This window comes from Symphalangus syndactylus, chromosome 8, assembly GCF_028878055.3.
Source record: "Symphalangus syndactylus isolate Jambi chromosome 8, NHGRI_mSymSyn1-v2.1_pri, whole genome shotgun sequence".
In the NCBI taxonomy this organism is placed as follows: Eukaryota; Metazoa; Chordata; class Mammalia; order Primates; family Hylobatidae; genus Symphalangus; species Symphalangus syndactylus.
Window position 1 is genome coordinate 15,165,245 of NC_072430.2, and position 14,762 is coordinate 15,180,006.

Genomic DNA, 14,762 nt, shown 5'->3' on the forward strand with positions numbered 1-14,762 from the left:
ACAGATCAAGCAGTTGGACGTTCTGGGGCCCCGAATATCACACAGATACTAGGGCTGACTTTTAAAGGCAGCTTTACTCAGGAGAGAATGCTATTTTGGTTTGCATTCTTGATCAAGTTCTTGATCTACTACAGAGCAGGACCTAAATTGCAAATAGGTACACACCTTTCAGGTACATCACATTTTGGACCTAGTTTATTCTTTGTCTAGCTTTAATTCTGACCTAAGTCAAAGGCTATACCAAAAAGAAAAATTCCCCAACCCTAAGCTATTTAATGTGTAAGAATTTTTTTTTTTTTTTTTTTTGAGATGGAGTTTTGCTTTTGTTGCCCAGGCTGGAGTGCATCTTGGCTCACTGCAACCTCCACCTCCCAGGTTCAAGCGATTCTCCTGCCTCAGCCTCCTAAGTAGTTGGGATTACAGGAATCTGCCACCAAGTCTGGCTAATTTTTGTATTTTTTAGTAGAGACGGGTTTCACCCTGTTGGCCAGGCTTGTTTCGAACTCCTGAGCACAGGTGATCTGCCTGCCTTGGCCTCCCAAAGTGCTGGGATTACAGGCGTGAGCCACCACACCTGGCCAAGAATTGGCTTTTTAACTGTGTATAGCCTCGTGTCTTAAAAATGAACACGTGGCCACAAACTCCCAGAGAGGCTCGCTCACACGAGAGACACTGACTGTGATTTCCTTCTGTGTGCAGTAACAAGGGCAGCTTACAAATCTTGAGCAAATTTGAAGCCACAAAATCAAAATGCTAATAAAAAGGCAACCTTAAATTCCTGAGTTTAAAAAAAAAATAAAGAAGAACATTAACACTCCCACAAAGAGAGAAATATATACAGATTTTCATGTTTTTGATGACATCTATTCATTGCTAAGAACATTTATGGTGAGGAAAGTATGGAATCCAACTGGATTAGATAGAAGGTTACTGATGTTCCGAATGTTCATTGAGCCTTTCCACTGTATTTCTAGTATTTTCAGGCTTTGATGAGCTAAAAGGAGCATTCAGTCATCTATTTTGCTCTTAATCAGAGTTGAGGAATTAGAGGGGCAGAAGGGGCCGATGCCCGTGGCTGCCGTGGGGGCTTGGTGCCACGAGCCCTTTCCTGTGCAGCTCCAGAAAGGAGCTGGGGCCAGGGCAGTCCCATTGGGATATGGCGCCAGCCATGTGCTAATTCCAAATCTTCTAGGAGTCACATTCAAGAAGTAAAAAAGAAATGGGAGGCATTCATTTAAATGACATTTTATTTAATCTGGTAAAGGAATAAAAGAATGGCTACTCCACAGGCAGGGCGCCTACTTTCACTTTTTACCTCAGAATTTTAGAACGGGATGTCTTTCGGAATTCTTTCGCTGGTCAAAAAGAGGTGCAAGTTTCTCAGCGAGAAAGGCCAATGTCCCCAGACCATCTGGGACTACTGTTTTAGTTTACAGGCATTTGAAACAGGGAAACACAGCAGTTGAAAGGCTCCTTGAACCCAGGCAGGAACTGAGTTGTCCTAAGTGTCTACAGGCCCAATTGAGGAGTAACAGTGGTCGGAGGCTCTCTTTGGATCAGGGTGATCCTACATGTTTATTCCACAACAAAGGAAAGAAAACCACTCGAGCAGGGGTGTTACTCGAGGTGGCCTGTGACAAAAGCACTGAAAGACAGTGCCCGGGAGGGGACGAGGGGGGAGAGGGGGGAGAGGGGGAGGGCTGAGGGGTGGGGGGGGCAAGAGGAGCGAGGGGGATGAGGGGGATGAGGGGGGAAGGGGACAGGGCAAGGGAGGTGAGGGGGCAAGGGGGGGTGAGGGGGCAAGGGAGGTGAGGGGGCAAGGGGGGGTGAGGGGGCAAGGGGGGGTGAGGGGACAGGGGGAGGGGCAAGGGGGGGTGAGGGGACAGGGGGAGGGGCAAGGGGGGGTGAGGGGACGGGGGGGGCAAGGGGGTGTGAGGGGACAGGGGGAGGGGCGGGGGGGTGAGGGGACAGGGGGAGGGGCAAGGGGGGTGAGGGGAGGGCGGGAGGGGCAAGGGGGGTGAGGTGTCCTAGGGAGAGGGGTTGTTAGCACCTGCTGTGAAGAGCTAAAAGGGAGCCTCTCTGGGCCGAAGCAGAAGCCAGAGGGTTGCGAAGAAAACAGCGAGGGGTGGATATGGCTGTGAAGCTTTTGATTTTGCTGGAGTGAACATTTAAAGAATAGTTAAGAGTTGGGATTACTACTACTGTTAGTAAATGGAGATACACATCTCAGGCACATACTTAATCCTTAAAAACTGTTTCTAGTAATTTGATCACTAAGACCTATCGATATAATGTTTCCTATAAGACTAGCAAAATTTAATTTTTAATTTCAGCTTAAACAGAAGGCACTGATGCAAATCACATTGCCTACCAAAAGTATGTGCATTTCTTAAGCAAATCTGTCACGGGCGCCCAGCTGAGCTCGGTTCACTTTTACCTGATGAGCCTCGTCCTTCACTGTCTTTCTCAGCATCTGCACATCTTCAAATAAAGGCCCATCTGTCTCCATTGCAACCGGAATGCTCACGGTGCTGGCTTGACTATACACTGTGTACTGCAATGCAAAGTGTGGAGTCACTCTGTTAGGTGCCCAGGCTCTGAACTCCAAGCTTCTCATCCTGGCCAGGGACGCATCTCCCCTGCCGCCCCCCAAGGCCCTCTCCCGCAGGAAGCCCACTCAGTGGGAGACTCGCCTACACCTGCAACACAATGCGGCTGCTGACTTCTGAAACCAGAAAGCATTCAGTGGAGACAGCAAAGCAGCTGGTCCCCTCCTGGCCCCTCTGCACCTGATGGACAGTGGCCCATACCCTGGCCCACACCCCATGGCTTTTGCAGTTCTGACTCCACGTGAGCAACCAAGTGCGAGGTCGCACCTTGGGCTCAGTGGCGGGAGCTGTCTCACCGCTGGAACCCTCACCTCTGGCCGCCCATTCTTTGCCAGCGAACTCCAACCTCATGATTCTTTTCCCTTTCCTCTCACGATCATGTCCTCTCATCCAGGCAGCTGGCACGGTTCTCTCTCCCCTTTATCCCATTTTCCCGGCTTGCTTATGAAACCCTCTCATCACATCCCAGGTGACTTGCTCTCCACCAAAACAAACACAGCCTGGGTGAGCCTGACGCTCCCTCTCCGTTCCCTGCGGGCGGCCCTGGGACTTCTCCACTCTCCCTGTGCTCTGGATTGAAACGCAGATGGCTCAGCCCTCAGTCACTGGGCCCGGCTGACTCCATTTCCATGAGTGTAGTGCGGGGGTAAGGGTGGCTGTGGGGGTTCCATGAGACAGGGTGCACGGGACAGCATGACTGTGACGAGCGTCTGCTGGCTCTGAGGGCACAGGCAAAGGAAGCGGCATCTGTGTCTGCTGTGAGCTGGGAACTGTGCGGGGCGCCTGTTTGTCCTGCATGGTCGTGTGTGTACTGCCACCCTCACCTGGCTGATGGGGCAACTGGGACATGGAGGGGCTGGGGAACTTGCACAGGGCCTCTGAGCTCAGGAGACGGGAGCGGGGGTTCCCGCCCAGGCTGCTCTCATCCACACCCCTCCATTCTCTGCCCAGCGAGTCCCACAGCTTCGGCCTCTTTCAGGCTGCGCCCCCGTCACAGCAGCGCCCTCCTGCTGACCTGCTTCCCCCTGCCTCTCACCCCCTGCCCCCTCACCCCTGCCCCTCACACCCTGCCAGCCCAGAGCAGCTCCGTTCTCAGCCACCATCTGGTGTTGGCCCTCACCCTCTGACGGAGCCACCTCTGGCACGAGGCCTATGGGTGCCCTCTGGCTGCTAAGCCCTTCCTGTCCTTGCCTCACTGGACCTCTCTGAGGAATGATGACCGTGAACGCCATCATTCAGCCCTGAACCTGCACCCTCCCTCGGTCTCTGTGACCCCAGCCTCTCCTCCAGGTGTCTTGGGCTCCTTCCTCTGTGGGCTTTCTCTGGCCTTTTCCCACACCCTCTGCCCCTCCTCATTCACCCCGGCTTCCATGCCTCCAGGCCCAGGCCCTGCTGCTCAACTCTGGGCCCGCCTGGCTTCCACGTCCCCCAAAAACAGCCGGGGCGCACACCCTCAGCTGGGTTCCTTCCTCAAACACCAGTCGGACCAGGTCCTCAGCGCCCTGTGCCTTCACTCCCACGGCTCCGCCCAGCACCAGGATCTCCACACGTCTCCACATGCATCCCCGACCCTGACGGCCCCAGCACTCCGTCCATGCTGCACCAGAAGGGCTTGCAAAAATGCAAGTTGGGCTGGGCCATTTTGCCCTTTCTGGCTCTTTAATATCTGCTGACATTTTGGGGGAATTCTGCTCCCTCTCCACCCTCACCTCTCAGCAGATTGCACCGGCCCTCCCCATAACTGACACCCCACCAGGACCGACACCTGCCACCCACTGTGTCCCTGCTTTTCTCTACCTCTGCCGTGGGCACCTTCCCTCAAGTCTGACAGGGTGAGCCCCCTCAGTCAAACCAAGAGGCCAGGCTCCCGTACCGTGCGTGTCTTTCTTTAGAGATGGGAACGAATAAGCCGGTCCTGCCATCTCCAGCACACTCCCGCAGGTGTGTTACTAATACAATCTGATCATCTGAGCTGAATTCATCTGCCTCTCCTAGTGGACTGTAAGCTCCCTGAGGCTGGGGGCTAGGTCTTGTTCTCATCTTTGTATCCCAAGAAATTTCCACAATTCAGGACACAGCACCTTGTCCTCGAGGGGGCTCACAGTCAGGTGGGAGATACAGAAACCTAAGTGGCTGCAAGACTCCTGAGACTTGCGGGGACTGTTTCACACCAACACTTCTGCTTTTGACTACTCCAGGCAACAAGCAGTGCTTTTCATGGGCCCCACCAACAGCCTCCGCTTGGAGCACGGCTCACTGGCCCTCAGGGCAAAGGAGAGTGTCCCCACACAAGAACGCTACAAGATGTTCACAGCAAAATAAACCTCACATAGCGGGCACTGGCAGGAGAGGGTTCTGACTAGGAATAAAAACCTTCACTGAAGGCCAGGTGCGGTGGCTCACACCTGTAATCCCAGCACTCTGGGAGGCCGAGGCAGGTAGATCACAAGGTCAAGAGTTCGAGACCAGCCTGGCCAACATAGTGAAACCCCGTCTCTACTAAAAATACAAAAATTAGCTGGGCATGGTGGTGTGCACCTGTAGTCCCAGCATACTTGGGAGGCTGAGGCAGGAGGATCGCTTGAACCCGGGAGGTGGAGGTTGTGGTGAGCCGAGATCACGCCACTGCACTCCAGCCTGGGCAACAGAGCAAGACTCCGTCTCAAACAGAACAGAACAAAACAAAACAAAACAAAACAAAACAAAACAAAACCCTTCACTGAGGTGCATTCCGCACGTAAGCTCCTCTCTCAAAGGAAAGGCAGGCATGCATCCCAGACCCTGCCCCAGCTCGCTCAAGGCAGTTTTGGTTGTAAACACTGAGCCACAGCTACTCTGAGTCTCACAGAAGTGCCTGTCTTCATTTCATATGGTTCTCACAAAAGCTGGGGGAAGTGAGTAGTACAATATTACATGGTCCCTTTTGATGGATTAGGAGAAACACATTTATGTTAGAAACTGCCAACGTTTCATGATTTTAGAAAGTTAAATCATGTGTGACATTAAAAACCCCAATAAAGCTGCCACAACTGCTCAAACAAGACACAGTCCTGAGGGCACCGCAGCCTTCCCGGGTCCCCAACGCCTGCTGGGTACGTGCTGTCACGCGTTTTGAGTGGACGAAGGCTCGGTCTGCAAGGACGGGGGGCATCAGGGGACACACAGCGAGTCCCTGGGAACCCGCCTTAAAAACAAAGCCTGCAAACCAATTCTCCACAGGCAGATCTGAGATGGAAAACCAAACTTCGAAAACCCAACTATTTTACTACAGAAATAACCAGACTGTATTATCCACAAAATTATTGACTTTTTGTTGCTGTTGTAATGGGAAGCAGTGATCAGAATTTAGAGATTTTCTCCTGAGAATGAGAAGCAGGTACAAGGCCAGAGTTTCCAGCTCTGCGGTATTGACCCATGAAGTATTTTCTGTTTAGGAGACCATGTGCCATGCAACTAGAGCATGTGGACGAGACTCATGGGGGACTGCATCACAGATGGCATCAACACAGAGATGAGGACAAGGCAGGGCTAAGCTCCCGGCATCACAGTTCGTCAAAGCCTCTATGCAAAACCACGGCATGCCTGCCATCACCACAGACGTTTGTAAAGAGAGCAACCGAAAAAGAATACATAAAGTTACTTGAGAACATTCAGGAAAAGTTGAGAAAAAGAGAAAAGAGAATAGTACGTATTTCAGAAGAAACACTGGTTACGTACAGTATGTACAGTAGTGAAACTGGGCCATGTTTGTCAATACAAACAACCAGCTCTTGATTTGTAATGTAACAATTTTATGCAATTTTTTCAATAAGTTATTTCTATATTCTAGGTACATAAAATCAGACCTTCTGATTCGTTTCTCTCTCTCTCTGTGTGTGTGTGTGTGTGTGTGTGTGTGTGTATTCATTTGTCACATGTTTTCGAGGCTACTGATTTCAACTGCATGTGTGCTGGGGTCCTTGACAGTCCTGAGGGCTATGAGCACCCACTTTGCCTGAGGCTCTTCAGAACAAAGCAAGACACGCAGGGCAGCGTCAGGCAGGGCTGGGCCTTGTAAACTTGCCCAGGTTTATAGTATTATCGTGTTTTAAAACAAATATCAGTATTTTAACCACACTTTCAACATAAACTCAATTCGTTAAAGTAGACACCTATAGCTGCCTACCTCAATTAAGGACTATACAGTTTTAGACAGTAATCTTAAAACAGCATTTCTGTCAGCATGAGTAAATACTGCTAGAAAAATGCTGGCTACCTGTTTTAGGTGGACTCAAGGGCTTACAATAGAAATGTCATTCCGTTTTCCTGATCTGAGTTTCCTGATTGTAGTTTTATCAGAGTATACAAACCAATATGTTGTTATATAGGTAAATATATACTTTTAACTTTATATTCATGTATAACTTTTTATTAAATGTCAGAGAAATTTAAAAACCGACTTAGGTAAGTACGCATGTCTCTCACTAAAAGAAATACATTGTTCGGTAAAATCTTTTCTGGAGAGTTGAAGGAAAGCTTGAGAATTCTTAAGAGTGGCAAAGATTCAGACAAAAGATTTTCTTTTTAAGAGGCACTGTTATAATTAGGCACACAGAATGCGAAGAAACAACTGTCATAATGCTCTAATCATTTACACCAGTGTACATCAAACCCAAAGACCATGACACCAGGAAGCCCTCCCGGACCCTGGCAGCCCCGGCAGCTGGAACTGCCGGCAGCTCCGGGAAGTCCGGCCGTTGGCGCAGACTCACCAGAGCACACTGGCACCCGCTGCTGGGGTGGGAAGGAGGGTTAGCTGCTAACGTGGCAGAATTCAGCTAATTTTTAATGATAAAAGGCTGGGCTTACAGAAACCTCATACAAAGAAAGAGGACATCAAAACGTCATACTTAATCTATTTCCAATCTAATTTCCTTTCTTTTAGAACTAATTTCATATGAAAAAGAAAGGGAAATGCTGTTTGAGTGACAGCATCTATGACATCTGACAGAGGAAGCACAGTCTCGGGCTGTATTCGGGTTTTCTTTTTACCACAGTATATTCATAAGATTCAGATCTTATTTAAAAAGCAGAGGAAAAAAGTCAGTTCTGTGGTAAAAACGATATGGGGCAAAATAAGTACTTGTACAAGAGGAGGGTTACAAAGTTTAAAAGTACTTTTTATTGTAGACATTTTCATATACAACGTTAGTGAAGTCGAGACCCCCCCGCATGGTGAAGACATATATTCCTATCTTATAAAAACATTCAAGTAACCCTGGGCGTTTTCATGTTACTCTCTTTTTTAGTACCTGGGGATTGGCTTTGGCTAGATTTTCTATTTTAACCCATGCTTCTTCCCGTTCTTTCATTTTTAGCTTCTCTCTGAAAAACAGTAAAATGTCATCTGTGTTAGAGATGAATCAGACACAAGAACTCGCTGAAGGGGTAAAGGCACAGGCATGTTGGGCACAGCCAGCGGCTCCTCCCGCAGCCCCTCCGCTCCATTTCCCCACACTTCACAGCGCTGAGCACAGCATGAAAAACGAACCGAGATTTAAACATGAGAAAATATCAAAAGATTTTAACATGTCCAAGAATTGGAATTCTTAAAAGAAATCTTATGTAAGTAAGTCTTATGTCTCAATCCTTCCCCCTTCCCCTGGTTAGTTGTTTCTTCATGGGACCCATATAATTTTGACAAGAAGCTCATATATCCACTGAAGAAACGAGTATGCAGTATAGTGTAAAGGGACCAGTGTAAAAGGAGCCGGCACTCCCATTCCTACAGTATTAAAAAGGAAACATCTTAAGAGCCAGGAGACCTGGGTTGTTGACTGACTCCACCGCGAGAGTCACATGACTGTCAATCACTTAACTCAGATCCAAGTTTTTTTTTTTTTTTTGAGACAGGGCCTCACTCTGTCGCCCAGACTGGAGTGCAGTAGCGCGATCTTGGCTCACTGCAACCTCCATCTCCCGAGCTCAAGCGATTCTCCTGCCTCAACCTCTTGAGTAGCTGGGATTACAGGTGCATGCCACTACTGCCCGGCTAATTTTAGTAGAGATGGGGTTTCACCATCTTGGCCAGGCTGGTCTCGAACTCCTGACCTCAAATGATCCACCAGCCAGAACCTCCCAAAGTGCTGGGATTACAGGTGTGAGCCACTGTGCCTGGCCAGGATCCAAGTTTTTCAACCCAGAAAATGTACTACACAACCTTTAAGGTCCTGTTGGGAAAGATGTGGGATTCCATGAGAGGAGGATCCACCATCAGAAGGCCCTGCTGCTTGCATGCTTCCTACCTGCAAACTGCACTGAGAGCTGAGATGAGAACGGACCAAGCAGCTGGCAGCTCTAGAGGATGGCTGGCCTGTCTCCCCGGCCCTTTCCTGACTGACTTGTCATCTCTCATGCTCTATAGTTCACTTAGGTGTATTCTGCGTTCTTTTATTTCCCCACACTACTGAGAATGTAAACCCCAAAAGGGCAAGGATTATTATTTTTTTTTTTTTGAGACGGAGTCTCACTCTGTCGCCCAGGCTGGAGTGCGGAGGCGTGATCTTGGCTCACTGCAAGCTCCGCCTCCTGGGTTCACGCCATTCTCCTGCCTCAGCACGAGTAGCTGGGACTACAAAATTTTTTTTTTTGTATTATTATTATTTTTTTTGAGACGGAGTCTCTGTCTCCCAGGCTGGAGTGCAGTGGTGTGATCTCAGCTCACTGCAAGCTCCGCCTCCCAGGTTCACACCATTCTCCTGCCTCAGCCTCTCAGTAGCTGGGACTACAGGCGCCCGCCACCACACCCGGCTAATTTTTTGTATTTTCAGTAGAGACGGGGTTTCACTGTGTTCGCCAGGCTTGTCTCGAACTCCTGACCTCAGGTGATCCGCCTGCCTTGGCCTCCTGAAGTGCTGGGATTACACGTGTGAGCCACGACGCCTGGTCCTTTTTTGGTATTTTTTAGTAGAGATGGGGTTTCATCGTGTTAGCCAGCATGGTCTCAATCTCCTGACCTCATGATCCGCCCGCCTCGGCCTCCCAAAGTGCTGGGATTACAGGCGTGAGCCACCGCACCCGGCCAAGGGGCAAGGATTTTTGTGGGTTTTATTCATTGCTATATTGCCAGAATCTAAAACAGGGCCTGAATGTACAGGTAAATATTCACATATTTGTCTAAGGAATGACTAAATGGCAGTTGTTTCATATATATACATACATATATATATATATACACACACACATATACATACACACATATGTATACAGTGTATCTTGAATTACATTCGTGCAAAGCTTATCTATCTTAGCCAGTTTTAAGTGACAAGCAAAAACTAAAATCTGCCAATAGTCTATACTCAACTTGGAAGAAGCGACCTCCAACAACTATTTAATCACATTATTACTTGCACAGCCTAGGGACAAAGTACTTTGTCACTTAGATCATCCCTGGACACATGTGGGCTCAAAGGCACGAGGGCAGGACCCTGATTTTGCAAAGGACAGACTAGATTCCAGAGAACACCCACATTACTGAGTTCATTAAATCAGAATAAAGCTACACTGAAATGAAGATTCTTGCTCTCTCGGATAAACCTTACAGGACATAATTCAAATCCCTGCCTTATGAACATGAAAATGGACTACACATTATAGCCTTTAAGCCCATTATAGCCCAAGAAAAGAAAAAATTCTGAATGTTAAATTCTTGCCTACATAAGCACTTTTTGCAAAGATGATTAATCTGGCAATACAAGGAGGGAGAACAGCTAACTTTAAGCACCTGTTCTTTCAAAATACGTTATTATAACACGGTTTCAATTTGCTTTCCAAGTATGAGAGGCTTGGTTTTGCTTTCGAGTGAACAATAACGTTTTAGGACAAAACAGTGGAAGATTAATCTTAATCTTAGGATTAAGAAAAAAATCCTGGAAACAGTAACTTGTGAAAGGAACAACTCACTTTAGTTTCTCTGCTTTGAACTGTTGTGTACAGTCATCAAATAGCTTTTGGTTCATCTCCATGAAGAGCTTCAGGGCGTTGTATATCAAGCCATGTATTGTCCTATAAAGAAAACCGCACGGTGAGCCTGGGAGCACCCGTTCCTGCCTAGCCCTTGCCTCTCCACACGCAGGCTGCTCCATATTCCAACAGTCCCACATCGCACAGGATCCCTAAGCTCTAAAATGCAAGGCCTGCTCATTCCGAGTTACTTGTTTTCTGACAGTCAGCCACACATCCCGAGACTTTCTTCACAGTGGCTCTCACACAGCCACGAGGCCACTCCACTCCCTGTCTCCAGCTGACAGCAGCCAAAAATGACCTTGCTCAAAAACTGAATTAAAAACATTGAAACTTGAACAAATATAGTTAAGACAAAATTATAAAGAGGACAATAATGGCAATACTTTATTTCCTATAAATGTCAGTTTCTTTTCATCTTATTCCCTGAGGACAGAAAAATTAATTTTAATAATGGCAACATAGAGCTTTGAAAGAGAAAATAAAATGAGCATAAAACAGCTTAATCAATGCTTAGCTCTCAGGCTCTGACACACATGGAGAGGGGAAGAGGCCAAATTGTCCCAGCTGAGCCTCTAGGTGACTCTAGTCCCAGCTGCCATTGGACTGCAGCCCTGTAAGAGCCCCGATCCCCCAGCAGACACCAGCGAAAGCCTGCACAGCAGAACCTGCTCGACCCACAGGCTTGTGAGCAACAGTTGCCAGTAGCTAAAAAACAAACAAATCCTCAAAAACGTAACCCTCAAATCATAATTCCTTCTTAATAAAACCCAAGTTATACTTAGAAAACACTTAAAAGAACATTTTTTTCTTTGCAATGGGCGGGGATTGAAAGTCAGTTATGAATTGTGCTGACTTTCATACCACACTAAATTACACACAAGAAACATGGCGATGCCCCAGGGGCTTTTGTTGTCATTGTTGCGATTAGAAAAAAAAAAAAAATCAATGCAAGCTAGGCGTGGTGGCTCACACCTGTAGTCCCAGCACTGTGGGAGGCTGAGGCGGGTGGGTTACTTGAGGTCAGGAGTTCAAGACCAGCCTGGCCAACATGGTGAAACTCCATCTCTACTACAAATGCAAAAATTAGCCAGGAGTGGTGGCTCATGTCTGTAGTCCCAGCTACTTGGGAGGCTGAAGCGGGAGAATCACTTGAACCTGGGAGGCGGAGGCTGCAGTGAGCCGAGATGGCGCCACTGCACTCCAGCCTGGGTGATAGAGCAAGACTCTGTCTCAAAAAAAAAAAAAAAATAAATAAATAAATAAATCAATGCTACAAGGACCAGGCTGTTGAGGGTGGATGTGCTGTATTAACAACTACAACCACCATGCTTTTGCCATGAGGGTCTTGGCTGCTGCCTCCACTGCTATCAGCACGGCTGCTGGCCCTACAGCCACTAAGTGACGGCAAATGCTTACTTGGTGCCTATCATAAGCCAGGTACTTTATGCATATTAACTTTATCTTAATCCTCACAACCAAGTGAAGATTGTCGCAAGGCAAAACACTTTACTTTCTCAGTTCTTCCGAAGAGCAACTGTGGCTGAGAAAGATCTGGTGAGAGCTAACTTCCCCAGGTTCGGACAGCTGGTCAGGAGGAAGGCAGGAATGTGAAGCAAAGTCATCCTCACTCTGATCTGCCTGCCCTTCTCTGTTGAATTCCTGGGCCGCAACCCTCAGAGGACTTGATGCAAGTGGACTGGCTGGACCCTCGCTCGGGGGTCTGGCTCAGAGCTCCAGGGCTAACACCTGTCTGGCTGCTGCCCTGCAGAATTCTGGGAAGGAGGCAGTGCCCCCTGCAGCTTCGAGTGGACAAGGAGAGAGGGTACATGGGAGAGGGCTGGTCCGCCAGCAGCAGGGTGACTGTGCAGCACAGCAGGAGGGGTGCCCAATAGACACTGCGAGTTAGGAGACCGCACCGGGCCAGAGTGCTGCTCACCAGCTTTGGGACCGCAGACTGGGCTGCAAATGCCCTCCAAGTCTCACCTTCCTCACCCATAAACTAAGGGAGGGCTGGATAGCATAACCTGCTCTTCTTTAAGTTCTGAGTTATAATTACAATATACAATGGAAAGAGATGAAAGAAGGTGGGGAAAGAAAAACTCAGATACTCGTATTTCTTTAAATAGCAGGAATATTAGATGATACCATATTAATAAATAATATGGCCTGGGCGCAGTGGCTCACGTCGTACCAGCACTTTGGGAGGCAGAGGCGGGTGGATCACTTGAGCCCAGGAGTTCGAGACCAGCCTGGGCAACATGGCAAAATCCCGTCTCTACAAAAAGTACAAAAATTAGCCAGGTATGGAGGTGGGTGCCTGTAGTCCCAGCTACTCAAGACCCTGAGGCAGGAGGTTTGCTTGAGCCCAGGAGGTTGAGGCTGAAGTGAGCCACGATTGTGACACTACACTCCAGCTTGGGGGACACAGCAAGACACTGTCTGAAAATAAACAAATAAAATACAAAATTTAAAAAAGAAAAATAAATAAATAATGTGGCACCCATATCAACAGTTTCCTTTTAAAGTCTCAGACTATTGATCAGTAAACAGATTTCTTCATCCTCTTTAAGTCAAAAGATGAAGGAGCGGAGTAGGAGGAAATGTTTTCGGCTCCTGGGGCTATTGGGGCTGTGTTCACATCACCTGGCTTCCCTCTTCTTCTCCAGGTAGTGACCACCGCGGGGTGGTTCTTGGGTCTCACAGGGGCTCATCCAGGGTGCATGTCAGCAGAGCTCAATAGACACCCCAAGAATGCGGTGGCCACTGTGCCCCTGCCGGGGCTGAGCCCCACTGAGCTCTGCAGAGACCTTCAGCTTCTCTGCAGGACGCTCAGGAAGAGGCCTAGAAGCTGCTGCTACTGGGAGGTGGCTGCAAACCAATGTGCCTCTATACTGGCAGGAATGAAGGTATAAGGTGGTAAAATCAACGGCCACACAAACAACCCACACTGCTACTTAATTTATGAGCCCACAAAGCAACTGACATTCTTGTTTTTTAACTGATATTTAAAATTCTGATATTTATTCTAACTGAAGTAGCAGTAAAACATGCCATATTTTAAAATGACTGAAAAAGATGGCAGCCAGTTCTTTCTTACTTGTTCCAATGGGTCTTTGAGTTGCGGTACAACGAAGGAAACATGATGGGCAGAATCTTCGCTGCATTGTCACTGATTAAACTCATGATGTATTCGTTATTCCAGTAGTAAAGAGCTCGCTCTGCCACCTGAAAGACACAAGTGGATGGCTTGCTGGAGGTTGTGCCTGAGATATCAGGCAGCTGTCCTTGCTGTTAAACCTGTGAGTCAGGTAATGAACTACCTTGGACCAGAAAATTATGATTATTTCTATAAATTCAAAATATTCTAGACTGTAACCTGCAACCCTGAAGAGCCTTCAACAAAGAGGCAGACAACTTCTTGTACATCAAGTCATCAAGAACACTGTCACATATTTCTCCACTTATTCAGTAAACATTTATGCTAGACGCTGGCTAGATGCTGAGGAGACAACTCAAAGGAGGCCGTTCCACCTATCCACTCGCCTCCCCCACCTGTCAGGTCAAGAGGGTGCGCTGTGTTCTGCTAAGCGTTCAGCACTGAACAAAGCAAGGCAGAAATCCTTGACTCCACGGAGCTTACATTCTAGTGGGGAGGAGACAAGTGATGGATGATTATTAATTTACTAGAAATGATAAGTCACATACAAAGGGTAGCAGGGCAGGGGAACAGGCAGCAGTGGTGCATGTGGGGTGGGGTGGCTTCAATGGGGAGGAGGTGACATCTGAGCAAGGACCAGAGGGAGGAGAGGTCCTAAGTTGTCAGCACGGGGCTGGCTGAGGACCACTGCAGAGGGCAGTGGGGGCATGAACGAGAGGAGGGCAGGGGAACAGGGCCTGAGTGCACTGGCCCTTACTCATGGGAAGCCACTAGAGGGTGGTTCCCCCATTTTTCTTTTCTTTTTTTTTTTGAGATGGATTTTTGCTCTTGTTACCCAGGCTGGAGTGCAATGGTGTGATCTTGGCTGACTGTAACCTCTGCCTCCTGGGTTCAAGCGATTCTCCTGCCTCAGCCTCCTGAGTGGCTGGGATTACAGGCGCACGCCACCACATCCGGCTTTTTTGTATTTTTAGTGGAGACAGGGTTTTGCC

At 48.2% G+C, this 14,762-nt stretch overlaps 1 protein-coding gene across 16 annotated transcripts in view; it reads right to left on the minus strand.

Moving 5' to 3' along the window:
- The window catches only part of PPP2R5C (protein phosphatase 2 regulatory subunit B'gamma), a 169,722-nt gene that overhangs the window by 8,910 nt on the left and 146,050 nt on the right, over positions 1-14,762 (minus strand). For 9 of the 16 annotated variants that reach the window (XM_063643877.1, XM_055288127.2, XM_055288139.2 and 6 more), the window contains 4 exons: positions 13,711-13,838; positions 10,551-10,652; positions 7,901-7,973; positions 2,438-2,554 (listed from right to left, as the gene is read on the minus strand). In XM_063643877.1, coding sequence (XP_063499947.1) covers positions 2,438-2,554; positions 7,901-7,973; positions 10,551-10,652; positions 13,711-13,838 — 420 coding nt within the window. The remainder of the gene's footprint in view (positions 1-2,437; positions 2,555-7,900; positions 7,974-10,550; positions 10,653-13,710; positions 13,839-14,762) is intronic. The other 7 variants (XM_055288138.1, XM_055288129.2, XM_055288134.2 and 4 more) reach the window with 2 other exon arrangements.